The sequence below is a fragment of the Cetorhinus maximus genome, chromosome 3 (assembly GCF_964194155.1).
Source record: "Cetorhinus maximus chromosome 3, sCetMax3.hap1.1, whole genome shotgun sequence".
In the NCBI taxonomy this organism is placed as follows: Eukaryota; Metazoa; Chordata; class Chondrichthyes; order Lamniformes; family Cetorhinidae; genus Cetorhinus; species Cetorhinus maximus.
This window is the reverse complement of record NC_135881.1, coordinates 39,144,349-39,158,993: the sequence shown is the minus strand read 5'-3', so window position 1 is coordinate 39,158,993 and position 14,645 is coordinate 39,144,349. Positions and strand designations below refer to the sequence as shown.

Sequence of the window (14,645 nt, the reverse complement as noted above, 5' to 3'; positions counted from 1 at the left end):
CTTTCATTGATCAAACCCATCTGGTTCACTAATGCCCTTTAGGGAAGGAAATCTGCCATCCTTTCCTGGTCTGGCTACATGTGGCTCCAGACCCACAGCCCCACATCAATGTGGTTGACTCTGAACAGCCCTCTGAAATGGCCTAGCAAACTACTCAGTTCAAGGGTAATTAGGGATGGGCAACAAATACTGGTCTTCCAAGCGATGCCCACATCCTATGAAGGAATAAATTAAAATAACAATTTCTTAGCCACTTTCAGGTTATAACCCAGGAACCCACATTCGTTAAATAGCAAAATCTTTGCCAAATGCTTTTTTGGAGAGATCACTAAATCTGAATGCATGTTCACTGCAATTTACTAGGTAATCCAACTAGAATTAGCTACGCTTGGAACTCATGGATAAATATTGTACATCGTTGGGGTTTTATTTGGGTCTTTGTTTAGAGCCTTTGTCAGCTGACTAAAACTTTAATCACATTTCAAAGAGTCACTAATTCTAATTGGATTGTCATTATTTAGGGCAGGCATCTTCTCCACCGTCTTGCCTGGCAATGCAGGGATACGCTGTTCCACTGTAATACTTATTTTATGCTCATCCTAATTATTTGCCTCATTGGCTTCTTTTAGGGATCTTGCCTCTTACACTAGTTGTTATATTATTGAAAGAATTTTTTACCGATGTTTAAAATCATATTTCTCTTTTATCCCCTTGTAAATGTTTCTGCATGTTTTTATACTTATCACAGCAAGCCTCTTCACCTTTCTCCCTGCAGGATTTGCAAAGGCTGCTTTTTTAAGATTTCACATCTGATTAATATTATAATTCATTTGAAGACCTGCTCGTTTGCTCTAATTCTGGGTATGAATTTATGATGTTTCTGTGTAAAACCTGCATAAATCAGTTATGCACAAACTTCCTCAGGAAAAAATAAAACAGCTCCTATTGCTGTAGTTAAGCTGAAACTTTCCAGAAGATTCTGGACTGATGCCTTTGAATAATATCAAAAATATTGAAGAACACATCTTTTAAGTAGCCATTACCAATTGTGTCAACTTTCAAACTTTGAGCCCCAATGGCTAAGTGAACTTAGCCAGTGATAAATGCCAAATTGCTTTATTCATAGAAAGGCTGAGGTGCAGAAGCCTCATGTTCAATTTCTGATCTGTGCTAAATTAAGTGTGCTCATCCACTTTGGCAGTAGAAGTGCTCATTTATCTCAGCAACCTTGGATGAGGGGTCAGAAAACTTAGTCAGGGTCCTGCTTCCATCATGCTACAGTAGCCTCTACTGGAACTGCACATACATACATCTCTTGTGAGGATAGGATCAGACTCAACTGATGCTATCAAGACTCACAAATGAATGAGGTAGATACCAGAGGGTGACTGGAACCCAGTGGTGCTTTATCTCACTAGGGAGCCAGTGCATTCTGTGGAGGAGAGGGTGAAATTTGGAAAAACAAAGATTTTTTAAAAGTATCCTTCAAACAATTATTAGACTTAATTGGCCCCTGGATACCAAAATGGCTTACCTTAGATGCTGCTCCTCCATTGATGATGGACTTCACAAATATGCCCAGATCAGCATGGTTTTCCTTTGATCTATTACCTTTGACACTAACCCCAAGGCCTGCAGATCCAGTGTCATTAAGAGGAATTTCAAAAGTCAGGAACTCCCTGGTACCATCAGGTGTAAGCACCAAGTCATCATCCTCTGCTTTCTAATATAGAAAAATATATATTTGTTATCTCAAACAGGTTAGGTTAAAAAAAAACACTTTTTATCAATTCAGTTTTGAATCTTCCTTCCTTATTAATGCGTTAGACAGCATTTCAAAAGTCACACTCTTTAATAAACCATTCCTATTTTTTAAGACTTATTGGGCTGCATATTCACTACTAATTCACTCCTAACAAGAATTACAATTGTGCAAAAACAAGATCTGAATTAAAAATCTAAATGATCAATTTCTATTTTATAAACTTACATTACAAACTGGATCATTTTAAATTTACCAATTATGGCAGTGAATATAAATGGAGTTTGTTACTAAATCTACTACAGAAATAATGATATTGTGCATCTAACATTTCCACAAATTTATTTGCAACAGCTAGAATTGGTTGCTTGGTAGAAGGCAACACACTTTTAAGAATCAGCTAAATCCTATATTGAGAGAACAATAAGACTGGTATTCTAAAAAATGTGATGGGCTAAGGTGCCACCTTCACTTGAGCCTTTTTGATATTTTATGATATAATGATATAAGGAGCCAAAGGATTAGAGAATTTAAAAATTACCAAGTCCCTCTCCTTTTCTGCTCAAAGCTTTTAACACTTGAGTATGGCCTTTAAAGGATTTTGCAATTTCCATAGAAGTGTCAAATTGCCTATTTCATTGCAAAAATAAATTATTCAGAAAATTTTTAACAGTGCCTCCAACTAAGCCCAGTATAAAGTGACAATATGCTACGAAAAACCTGCATTTTCTTTTGCACGATTTCCCTTTAAGACCAAGAGGGCAGGGGACTATTCCGAAAGTTACATGGTTTCCGGATTATGACATCATTAGGTTCCAAGAAATGCCCATGTGACCCGAGGTTGCCATGGGGCTGAACAGCTCAGAAGCAAAGGGTAAATAGATAGCTAATTGCAGGGGGGTTGGGTCAGCTAGTCTGTTTGACAGTTCAGAACACACCAGGAACTTGTGTAAAGAGGAAACAAGCAAGGTTCTCTCTGAATGGAACAGTTTTCTGTTTGGCAGTTGTGGAACAGTTATTGGTGTTGAAGCAGGTTGCTGAGAATAGAGGCTATGTTACTCTGTATGTTATATAGTTGAAAAGAGCAAAGACTTGAAGACAGGAAGGGTAACAAATTGTGGACAGGACCAGAACCATTGCTGCTGTTTCAATGTTGCCAGAGCCCACCAGTCTAAAGGAGGTCGGAGAAGTGGGACTCTGGGAATTCTGTGTCATTAGGATTGTTGTGACCTGAGTGAGAGAGGGTTGGTAGACATTGGTGTGAACCATGTCCAAGGACTTTGGATGGAATACAGTTGTTCATGCAGGCAACTCAAGGGCTGAAACGATTGAGTGGAGGCTGAGCTAGAAAGACTGAGATTGCATGTGATTCCACATTTGTGCGAGAACTAATGCAAGTGCTTATAATTATGTGAGGTGTTTCTTTGTTGTAGCGACTAGTTAAAGTGAAATTTATCTTTTTGTATGAACCATCCTTGACCTGTTAATTAATGTTTGAATTATGTTAATTTTAGTTAGTCTGTTACATTAAAACTTTTAAAAAGGAAAGTCTTATCTAGCTATTTTCTTTCCTTTGGTGTGTAGAAATTCCTTTCTTGTTACCATTCTCTATGGGTTTTAAAATTTTAAAAATTCATTCAAGGGATGTGGGCTTCGTTGGGTAGGCCAACATTTATTGCCCATCCTTAATTTGCCCTTGAGAAGGCAGTGGTGAGCCGCCTTCTTGAACCGTTGCAGTCCATGTGGTGTAGGTGCACCCACAGTGCTGTTGGGAAGGGAGTTCCAGGATTTTGACCCAGTGACAGTGAGGGAACAGCGATATATTTCTAAGTCAGCATGGCGGGTGGCTTGGAAAGGGAACTTCCAGGTGGTGGTGTTCCCATGTATCCGTTGCACTTGTTCTTCAAAGTGGTAGAGGTCATGGGTTTGGAAGGTTCTGTCGAAGGAGCCTTGGTGAGTTGCTGCAGTGCATCTTGTATATGGTATAAACTGCTACCCATTGTGCGTCAGTGGTGGAGGAAGTGAATCTTCAAGGTGGTGGATGGGGTGCCAATCAAGCTTTGTCCTGGATGGTGTCAAGCTTCTTGAGTGTTGTTGGAGCTGCACTCAACCAGGCAAGTGAAGAGTATTCCATAACACTCCTGACTTGTGCCTTTTTGGTAGTGGACAAATTTTGGGGAGTCACAAGATGAGTTACTTGCCGCACATTTCCCAGCCTCTGACCTTTTCTTGCAGCCACAGTATTTATGTGGCTGGTCCATTTCAGTTTCTGGTCAATGGTAACTCCCAGGATGTTTATGGTCGGGGATTCAACAATGATGGTAATTATATTGAGCATAGCAAGGTGCAGCAAAGCAGCCTTGTTGTAAGTGAGGTGGCTGCTTTGGAAGAATCCAGGTAGAACGTGTTTTAACATTAAATTCTCATGAGTAAAGAATTAAATTTCTGCTGATAATACTCAGACATTCTCAATAAATATATGGGTTTCTTACTGACATAGATGTACTACTACTAAAATACACAAGAAAAATGCACAATGTATTTACATCAGTTATCCTTCTGAATCTAGACTTCTGTGCATTCCTCTCCATTCCCTCCCTTTGATTCAGCATTAACAGGGCCTTCAACCATCATGGCCTTGCATTCTAGATGCACCTTACAACATTTCTCCTCATCCCAAAGCATCCTCAAAACCTACCTGTTGGATCTTACTTTGGACTATTGCTCTGAAGTTTCCTCTCCTTTTAATAGATGGATCTCTATCACTAACTGCATCTCTATCCCATTTTGTGAAGTGTCTTGAAATACTTTTTTTTTTAAACAGTCTAGACATTATGGAAATGCAAGTTTTAACAACGTAAAGGAAGAAGAAAAACTTGCACTTGAAAGCTGTTGCCACATCCTCAGGACACCACAAAGTGCCACTTGAGAAGTATAATCACTACTTTTTCTAAGCCTTTGTGGCAGCCAATGTGAACATGGCAAAGTAGTTCAGCTGGGCAAGCTAACAAGCACATCATTAGTCTCTGAAAGACAAAACCTCAGTCAATGCAGTCCCGCCATTGGTGAGAGGGTTTATTTACAACATGACAAGAATATGTGAAACGCATTTATATTGGGAGTAAAAAATTAGCACAGAACATAGGACTTTAAAGCGGACACTGAATTACATTTCTGTCCTGGTCCACTTAAAACATGCCCTCTAACCACACTTCAGCTGAAGAATACGCTGTCCTGACTCTCTTCAATACCATCAAAGAAAGAATACGTACCTGCACAATTCTAGATTAATAATGGTTCTGGCAAGATGGTTCTAGCAATGTACTCTACCAATCTATAACTATTTCAACAACCGGTGTAGAGGAATACCACACCTTAATAATAGTTCATGGCCCACTGAAGCTTAAGGTGAAAGGCTTTAAATCCTAACAATCAATAGCACTTATGATGTAAGTATGAAGAAACAGTTTATTAAATTCAGCAATCCTACCGTTTTTATGAAATGGGGACAAATTTCAGCTTTAAGACAAGTACAATTAACCAGAAGACTAGTTTTATGAGCTGTGAATATTTATGCAGGTTAACTTCTTCCTACATTTAACTTATTTTGTCAAAGACTAAGGCATCCAATTCTCTCATACTCATGGGAGTCGGTTAGCTCAGTTGGATGGATTGTGGTGAAGAATGACGTCAACGGCACGCGTTCAATCCCCGCACCAGCTGTGGTAGTTTTGGAGGTCTGCCTCCTTGCCTTGCCCCATGCTTGAGGTGGAGTGGTGTCCCTCAAGCTGTATAACCACATGCCCTTGGTCTCTTGTGGACTATGGTTAATTACAAGTGTCTCTCATTCTCTAATCGAACACACGAATTAGCAAAGTATCACATACATTTTACCAATTATTCAAAAGGTTCAAGGTGCACTTATTGTAATTCCATGAGTGCATTTGTACCATTAGTTTAGACTTGGTGGAAAGCAATTCTGCTTCACACGCATACTAAAGTGATAAACTTAAACTGACTCCAAAGCAAAAATGGAGTGAGACTCTGAATGTAGTAACAAAACCCAACCGTTTAGATTTAGTCCAACTGATTCAGAGGTCTGGAGGGTATGATGGGGATATGATACTGGAAGGGGTTGCCAAGATACAGTGCAAGATTTGAGAGAGATTATAATTTAATATGCTGGGTTCGGGTAGAAATCATAGATTAGAAAGATGAGATTAGGGTTTATTGTTTAACTAGATCCAGGCAGCTGAGTTTTAAACAAGTAAATGAGTTCATGGAGAGTGGAGCATGGGAGGTCAGCAAGAGTAGTTGAGCATCGACATGACAAAAAATCTGGATAACGCTACAGAGGACTTGGGATAGAAGTGGAGGTCAGCAACCTTGTAGAGGTGGCAGTAAATGATCATGTTGATAAATAGTATATAGAGTTTGAACCTCAGCTCCAGCAAACAAAACATAGAAGTTTCACTGTGTCTGGTTCAACCAGTGTAGAAATTTGGCCTCGCCACTATCATCACTGAGCCATTGCAATTTAGGTACAGAGAAACAATCCCTCTAGATTGCCAATGACAACATCGCATTGGATGCATTTCCACACTGTTGAGATACAGACAGCTGTCCCCTAAAGTGCACCATTATGTCAGTTTTACAGAAAGAAAACAGCTATGAGGTACAATCTCACTTCTATGAAGTCAGTAGCAAAGGAGGGCCCATCTTGGGTGTCAAAAACAATGGCTTTGGCCCTCCCTGATGATCAACTGGAGTAAGCTGTGATTCATTCATGACCTAGAGAAAGATATAACAACATAGACCATGGGGCCCGTTGAGCCTGCTCTGCCAATCAGTGTGGTCAGGCTGCTCATTGGCCTTAATTCCACTTTCCCACCCACTCCCCATATCCCTTGATTCCCTGAGAGACCAAAAATCTGTCTGTTTTAGCCTTAAATATATTTTAAAATGGAGCATTCACAACCATCTGGGGTAAAGAACTTCAAAGATTCACAACCGTGATTTCTCCTAGTTTCTCCTAATTCAGTCCTAAATAATTGACTGCTTTTCTGAGACTATGTTTTAGATTCCCCAGCCAGGAGAAACAAACTCTCACTGTCTACATTGTCAAGACTCTTCAGAACTTTTCATGTTTCAATGAAATCGCCTCTCATTCTTCTAAACTCCAGAGAGCGTTGGCCCAATTTACTCAGCTTCTCATCATAGAACAATTCCCTCGGGTACCATTCTAGTGAACCTCCATTACGCCACCTCCAGTGCAAATAGATCCTTCCTTAAATATGGAGACCAAAACTCTAGATATGGCCTCAATGAAGTCCTGTACAATTACAGCAAGACGTCCTTATTCTTGTATGCCAATCCCATTGCATCAAAGACCAACATGCTATTTGCCTTCCTAATTGCTTGTTGTGCCTGCATGGTAATTTTGTGTTCCTTGCATGAGTACAGCCAAAGTCTGAACATCAATATTTACAAGTTTTGCTCCTTTTAAAGAAAATTCTGCTTTTATATTCTTACTATCAAAGTGAATAACCTCACACTTCCCCACATTATACTCCATCTGCCACCTTGTTGCCCACTTAACCTATCTACATCTCTTTGCAGCCTCTTTGCGTCCTCCTCATAGCTTACATTTCCAGCTTTGTATCATCAGCAAACTTAAATACATTAATTTTCTTTGTCTATGTATTGAGGCCCTAGCACTGATCCTTGCCACACCCACTGGTCACAGCCTGCCAATTTGAAAATGCCCCGTTTATCCCTACTCTCTGCTTCCCGTCCATTTACCAATCCTCTATTCATGCAGATATATTACCCAGAATCCCTTATCTCATGTATGAACCTTGTATGTGGCATCTTATTGAATGCGTTTTGGAAATATACGTGATAAAGAGGAGGTGTCAAGAAGCGGTGCTGGAGATGACAGAAAGCAAACTGCTGCAGGGGCTGGAAATCTGAAACAGAAAATGCAGAAAACACTCAGCAGGTGAGGTAACATCTGTGTAGAGAACTGATAAGGCATCAGTACTTCCTCCAAACAGTGTGTGTGTGGGATCAAAGAGAAGCCAAATTCTGGAGAGGTACTGATTTTGTTTAAAGGAACCATGCAAGGGTAGCATGATAAAGCTACTCAACAGTGGAGTGAGGATCAATTGTACTAAAATAATACAATTGCTTGGAAAAATTTGCAGCATGAAAGCTTATGGGGCTGGGTTCCTGCTTTGGACAGAATTGGGAAATCTGCATGAAACTGCACTCATCAGGTTAAATTTATGTTAAAATCATTTGCATAATCACCCATGTTGAATCTTCCATGAACCAACACGATCTGGTGGTGTAATAGAATGTAATCATTTCTTTTTGTGTTTCCATTCAAACATATTCCTTGATGTATTTAAGAGTGCTAACGTGGTACAGATTTAATAAGGGTGCCCAGGCCTCTGCCTGTGAACAATCTGATTTAAAATCACTGAAAATTACTACAAGTAAAACGATATTGAACAATTTAATGGATTCATAGGTGTACATTAGGAAAATTCTTGGGTTAAATATAGTTCACTAGGAAAAAACTTCTGAAACATGTTTATGCGCTAAAGAAAATTAGCTCCATTTAAAGAGCCTGCGCAATCAGCAGAATTTCACAAGTTCAACCTGAGGGGGTACGGAAAGTTTTCTGGGCTGGGGCTTATTCGGGCAAATTGAATCTTGAACCAGAGTAAACGCGAACATGAATGGTTTAGGGCGTCACTCGTTTACATTTAAAATTCACCAATCTTTCATGCTTGTTTGGTAGATTCCACCTTGGATGAACTTGTATAATCAGCGGAAGCTTGACAGCAATGATGTTTAAATCCCACTGTAGCTTGTTGTGAATTTGATTTCAATAAACTGGGTAGTGACCATGAAATATGGTTTAAAAGCTCAACTAGTTTAGTAATGTCCTTCAACAGAAGGAACCTGAACCTCCAACTCACGCTGGCCTATGTGGCTCTGGTCCAATATTGCAATAGATGACTCATAATGATGTCACAGCAAATTGGGTTGTGAGCAGTGCTACCAAATAGTATTTTTTGCTTATTCCAAGAATAATTTTTTAAAAAATACTTAAGATAAAAAGATATCCAACAGAGTCTCTCCAAGTGATTGATCAGCAAATAATCCATAGTCTGCTTTAGACCATTCTAGTTGCTATTAAGATTGCTTTCTTAGGGATATTTCCAAATATTTACTTGATTCATTAGAAATAGGAAGAGAAAGTTGAATTGACAATTCAACAGGAAGAGAGTCACTGCTTCACGTAGTAGAACTATGAGCCTTTTCACCTTGGAAATCTTACTTTGGAAATTTCAGCCAGTTTCCATTTCAAGATGTTTAAGGTCCAGTGGACACCACCACTTGGGGACAGATCCTTCAAAAAAAAAACCCTCTCTAACCTCTCTGTGAAGTCAAAACTTGGAATAAATCCAGTAGTTAAAGAGATCAAGTCAAAACTTGAAACATGTTCAAACACAATAATTAAACCCCAAGGCTCAAAATGGACATGACATACAAAGAGAAAATATTTTCTCTTTCTCAAGAGAAAAGTACAAATACAACTAGGATAGACGTGGAAGAAATGCAGATGGGCCATGTACAACAAACAGGACAAGGGAAGATTGAGTCGTATTGTTCCGACTAGAAAAATGTTAAATAGACAGGCATGTGTGATTTATTTTTGACCAAGGCTGTTATTGCCATTTGAAGCTTAATAAGAAATTTCTGGTTTATTGTCTATCTGCACCCCTCTTCAGCTCCCAGTCTACAAGTATATGCATATATACACATATATAATTATATATAAGATAAAGTCTCTTTTATTTTGTGACAGAAAATGATCCTGTACTTGAATTACATCACTCTGATGACAGCATTGTCCTGAGGACAGTGGTAATTACAACTTATTGGTTCAGCATAAGGAAATCTGTACTGGTGTCATGGTCACACATGATGGCATAACACACAGTGCTTTGCTTCTGCATGGTGGAATAGGTTTCTCCAATTTTTTTTTGCACCTTAAATGGAATGTTCTGCTTTCATGCAGAATTCATTTAAACAACTCAGCCAAGTACCAGCAAACTGCACTTAATGAGAGCAACAGAGCTCTGATCAAGCCAGTCCCAGCTGGGACTGGAATACACAATTTTCTAGGTTAGAGTCCCACCCTACCAGCAGGAGCAAATGAATGAATAACTTCAGCCTTTATACCAAGAGGTAATAACACTCAACAGGTCAAGCAACATCTGTGGAGAGAAACAGACTTAATGTCTCAGGTCAAGATGGCTTTCATCAGGTGAAAGGTCATCTTGACCTGAAACGTTAACTCTGTTTCTCTTGACGGATGCTGCCTGACTTGCTGAGTATTCCCAGCAATTTTTTGTTTTTATTTCAGATTTCTAGCAGCCACAGTATTTGCTTTTGTAGCAATAGCTCTCAAGTTATCAATTTCTGAATCATCCACTTAAGTGAAAATAAATTGTCCACAAACACATAGCAAATTCCAAAATCCTCCCTTTGTATTACAAAATTTCTTCCTTTTTATTTAGCATTTGTCTATTCAATGAATCCTATTTCACATTGAAATGATAAATACAGCTGCCCTAAAACCAGTGGCAATCCAAATCAAATTAAGCAGTGTTCTCCAAAGATCTAGACCATAGAGGGGTTAAATTTATCTTCATTGCTGGAAAACTTATAAACTGTACCTATAATCCCAAAGGGTTATTGAAATTTCTATTTACATGTGAACTTTTTTGGGAAGCTTCTCAGTATACGAACTGTTAAACGCAGATCACTGAATCTTCAAGCAGAATTAAACTACACAAAAAAACAAATATGTTGTAACAATAATTTAATAAATTTAGGAATATCCAAGTAACAGCACAAAGCTGGATACTTTCCATTTTTGCCCTGAAACAAAGAGGAGATTTTTGAGACTTTTTAAAAAAACTACAAAGGGTCTTGATAAGGTGAAGAGAGAAAGATGATTGTCCCTGGTGGGTCAATGATAAGGGGTGCCTCAATTTAAAATAGTCAGCAAGAAAGTGATGCAACAGGCTAGAAAAAATTCTGAATACAGAGGTTTGTTGGAGCATGAACTGCTTTGCCACAGGCAGAGAACATGTCATCTTCCAAGGGAAAATAGGTTAAAATATTTGAAGCATAAGCATGTGCAGGATTTTGGCAGAAAACAGGGTAAAGGAATTAACTAAGTTTCTTGAGTAAGAGCTAGGTCAAACACAGATTGAACTTCTGTGCTACAAAGTTCTATGGTTCTAACCATACCTTACATCAGCAGCAATTGTATTTGCCAACTTAACAAAATCGTATGACATGTATAAAGATACAATGAGCTTCACTCATTTCTGGTTACCTTTTGAAGTACATATTGCATTTGGATAATGTCCTTTTTAATTTACTAAAAATTGGAATCCACATTTAGATTTAACATAAGAGAAGTGAGTAATAAATTAGAACACTAATTCAAAGGGTGGAATTTTGCAGTACCTCGCCAGCAGTTTTGAAAGGTGGGGGGGCTCTTAAAATGCAATGCGTAGCCTGCTGCCTGCTGGCCTCCTACCCGGTTCCCACAACCTGTCTCCCGTTTTCCGGGTGGCATAGAGGCACCAGGTAGTCTGCCTGCCCTTGCTATATTGAGGCCCTTAAGTTGGCCACTAACGTGCCTCATCCTGCCCCGCTGCTATTTTACCCGTAGCAAGTAGCCCAAGAGCTTTAGTTCTGCAGGTTGGTGGGTACCTCCTTTGGGAGCCCCCTGTGCCCACTGGAGACACCCAAGCCCAACCAAGGTCAAACCCCACTTTTACACACCCCATGCCCACCGTCACCCACCCTCCACCCCAGGTCTCTCAAACCTGGCCCCACCCAGCCCCCTCACTCCCCTTGCTTGTGCCTACCAGTCAGGCCCTGCTGATAGCCCAGACTTACCTTCAGTCGGCTCCCATTAGTTCCTCTTCTTTGGGAACTGGCTGTACTCCCAGCAGTGGCCACGACTCAAACCTGGCACTGCTGGAAGTACAAAGGTGCCAGCCATCAGATTGACCATCAGCTCTTTTAAGGTGGGTCTTCCTGCCCAGATGGGGATGGAAGTCTCAAAACAAGCCAATGAACACCCCACAGAGTGTTAACAGGCTGCAAGGCAGCTAGTATTGGCAGGGATGCGTTCCCCATCTCTACCGGTGGCAGGATGGAAACCTACCATCTGAAAAATCCCACCCATAAAGAAACAATCAAATTATTCATGCAATGGAGTTTTTAAAATTCAAGTGCCTTCAAAAAAATGACTGCTTGATCAACATACGTGATCTAATTTGCTCAAGTGCACTTTTTTGTCAGTCAACCAAGGATAGCGTTGATAGAATCTATTTAAATATCTGTGAGTTGGATCAGTCCATTGAGAGTAGCATGCATGCGATGAACATGTAAAGGGGAGGAGAAAAGGAAGGCAATAAGGAGCTAAAAAAGGTATTTTCTCCTCTTCAGGGTGGGAATTATGGCTCAAGTGGCACACCAATGGAAAACACTAACACTTAATAACCCCTTCAAGATATTATTTAACAATTGTTTAGATTAGAACTGTTGGAGATAATTCCTTGCAAAAGAGCAACACTTGTCATGACAGCTTTCAGTTATCTCCAAAGGAGCCATTTGATTAAAACCATACAAATTCATATTATTGCACCAAAGTGTTTCAGACTACTCACCTGGATAATTAGATCTATCGCTCTCTTTATGATATTGGGCTAAATGATCTCTTTACTGAGTTTTCAATGGTTTCTTCAGCCTGTGTGTAAGACCTACAGGTTTTTTTTTATTAAAGGAGTTTTTCTTTGGTGATGAAATGATTCCTGGTTAATTAGAACCTTTCTGGTTTATTCACGAATTCAAATTTTAAAAAATCATCAGAAATACATGTATGTGAACTATTATTACATATGTTATAATATTGTACATTATAAAACCATATGTTTTACAATTAGTACCCTAAAGCCTTCTAGACAATTTCATAGCTTTGCTTCCCTCTTCAGGTTCTTATTCACGCTCCATTTTTAATTTTAAAAATTATTTAATTAAATCAATTTGAAAATAAACTGACTAATCAATTCAAACAAAAGATTCAACTTGTCATCAATAAGGTTAAAACTCCAAATTCTCCTCAGCGGAGTTAACTGGAAGAGCTTTATCAGTTGTATAGCACAGATGTTTTTGAGCATAGGTTTAGAATTTTTAAAAAATCAACGAAATTAAATTCCAAAGTTCATCAAGGCTCTTTCAAACTAATTTTACCTAGAGTGCCGTTAGTCATTGTCAAATCAACTTAATGCTGAAATTAAGAACAAATTAACTTAATGACTGTAGTCTATGTGAAGACAACTTGTGAGGCTTGCCTACAAATTAGTAATCTATACAACCACTAATTAGTGTCAGTAATGCTATTTTTCTGAACAATTAAAGCTACACATTATGGTTGTAAATAGTTTAACATTCCCAATTGCGGGTAGCAGCCAGTCTAAGACTGTTATTAATATACAAAATGACAAGTAGGAAAAGACCATCTGGTCCACTGGTCCATCAACTTTGCCTCATGCCATTGTCATTTGTGAAGCAAGAGGATTAAACAACCCCTACCCACCAGCAGCCATGTGATCTCCTAGGAGAGGTAAAAACCAGTTAAAAACCCAAGGCCAATTAAAATCTGTAAAATTTCTCTGATCCCCTGAGGTGACTGAAAACTCATCCATGAGACCACACTAACTATGCTTGTACTGGTTCTTATTTCTGCCTCAACCAAGAACTGGTTGAACTCTCTGAAGGTTTCCAGAGAGTCTAACATCTAACCCATCCCCACCCCTTGCAATAATTTATGAATGATTTCTGGTCTTCCCCAATCTAATGAATTTAAATAATCCATCAATAGACACATACTTTAGCCCTTTAAGTACCCTGTATACTGATTGAAACATCCCTAAAGTCTAGGCATCTTTTATGTGAACAAACCTACCTTCTTAAGCCTCTCTGAGCAATTAATGTTTTTTTTTTAAAAGCTGGGCATCATTCCTGTGGCTCTCCTTCAAACCTTTTCTAAAGTCTCTGTATCCTCCCGTAATATGAGTGGACCAAAATTGGATGCAATACGCTAAATGCTCAAAATGGTGCACTTAATTTTATATTGAATGGTCCTATTAATACAATCTAGCTACTTGGGCTATGGTTATTCTGCATTAATAATGAATCTTTAGAGAACAGTTACCTATGATACAAAGATGCTTTGCTTTCTCGACCAACTTTGAATCTACACTTGACATGAACCTGATGGAAGTGCACTTGGTGTTGCCCCCGCCCAAATGCATAACTCTGCACTTACCTAGGTCAAAGGTGACTGGCCAACAGAATGTTTAAGATGTGAACATTTTGGATTGGAAATTTGGTTTAAAAAAGATATGCAAACTAGATTTCATCTCTGCCACATGCAACACTTTTGATTTTCTGCACAGATTTTTTTTCTACTTTGCATTTTGCATTTCTTTTTTCCCCCCTTTTATTCCTTCCTCCATCATGTTTTACCCATTTTTGCAATTTCTCCAGGAAACTATTTATTTCCATTTCCTCTTCATCTGATCCAACATGACTGCTTTAAAGTAGTTTTTATTTCAAGTTAACTGTACTAAAGAATGTGCAGCATGCAAGTTCTAAGGAAACAGATTCACCAAGGGAATTTGTGTTCCAAATTGCCCAATGCTGTTGAATGAAACAGAGACAAAGTAATGTAGCACAGTGAAAGTTCACTTATTGCATAAAGAAATGCCCACTATGT

At 39.0% G+C, this 14,645-nt stretch overlaps 1 protein-coding gene across 7 annotated transcripts in view; it reads right to left on the bottom strand.

Moving 5' to 3' along the window:
* Positions 1 to 14,645, bottom strand: part of pard3aa (par-3 family cell polarity regulator alpha, a) — an 815,271-nt gene that overhangs the window by 260,315 nt on the left and 540,311 nt on the right. For all 7 annotated transcript variants that reach the window (XM_078537538.1, XM_078537552.1, XM_078537545.1 and 4 more), the window contains exon 13: positions 1,535 to 1,723. In XM_078537538.1, the coding sequence (XP_078393664.1) occupies positions 1,535 to 1,723 (189 nt within the window). The remainder of the gene's footprint in view (positions 1 to 1,534; positions 1,724 to 14,645) is intronic.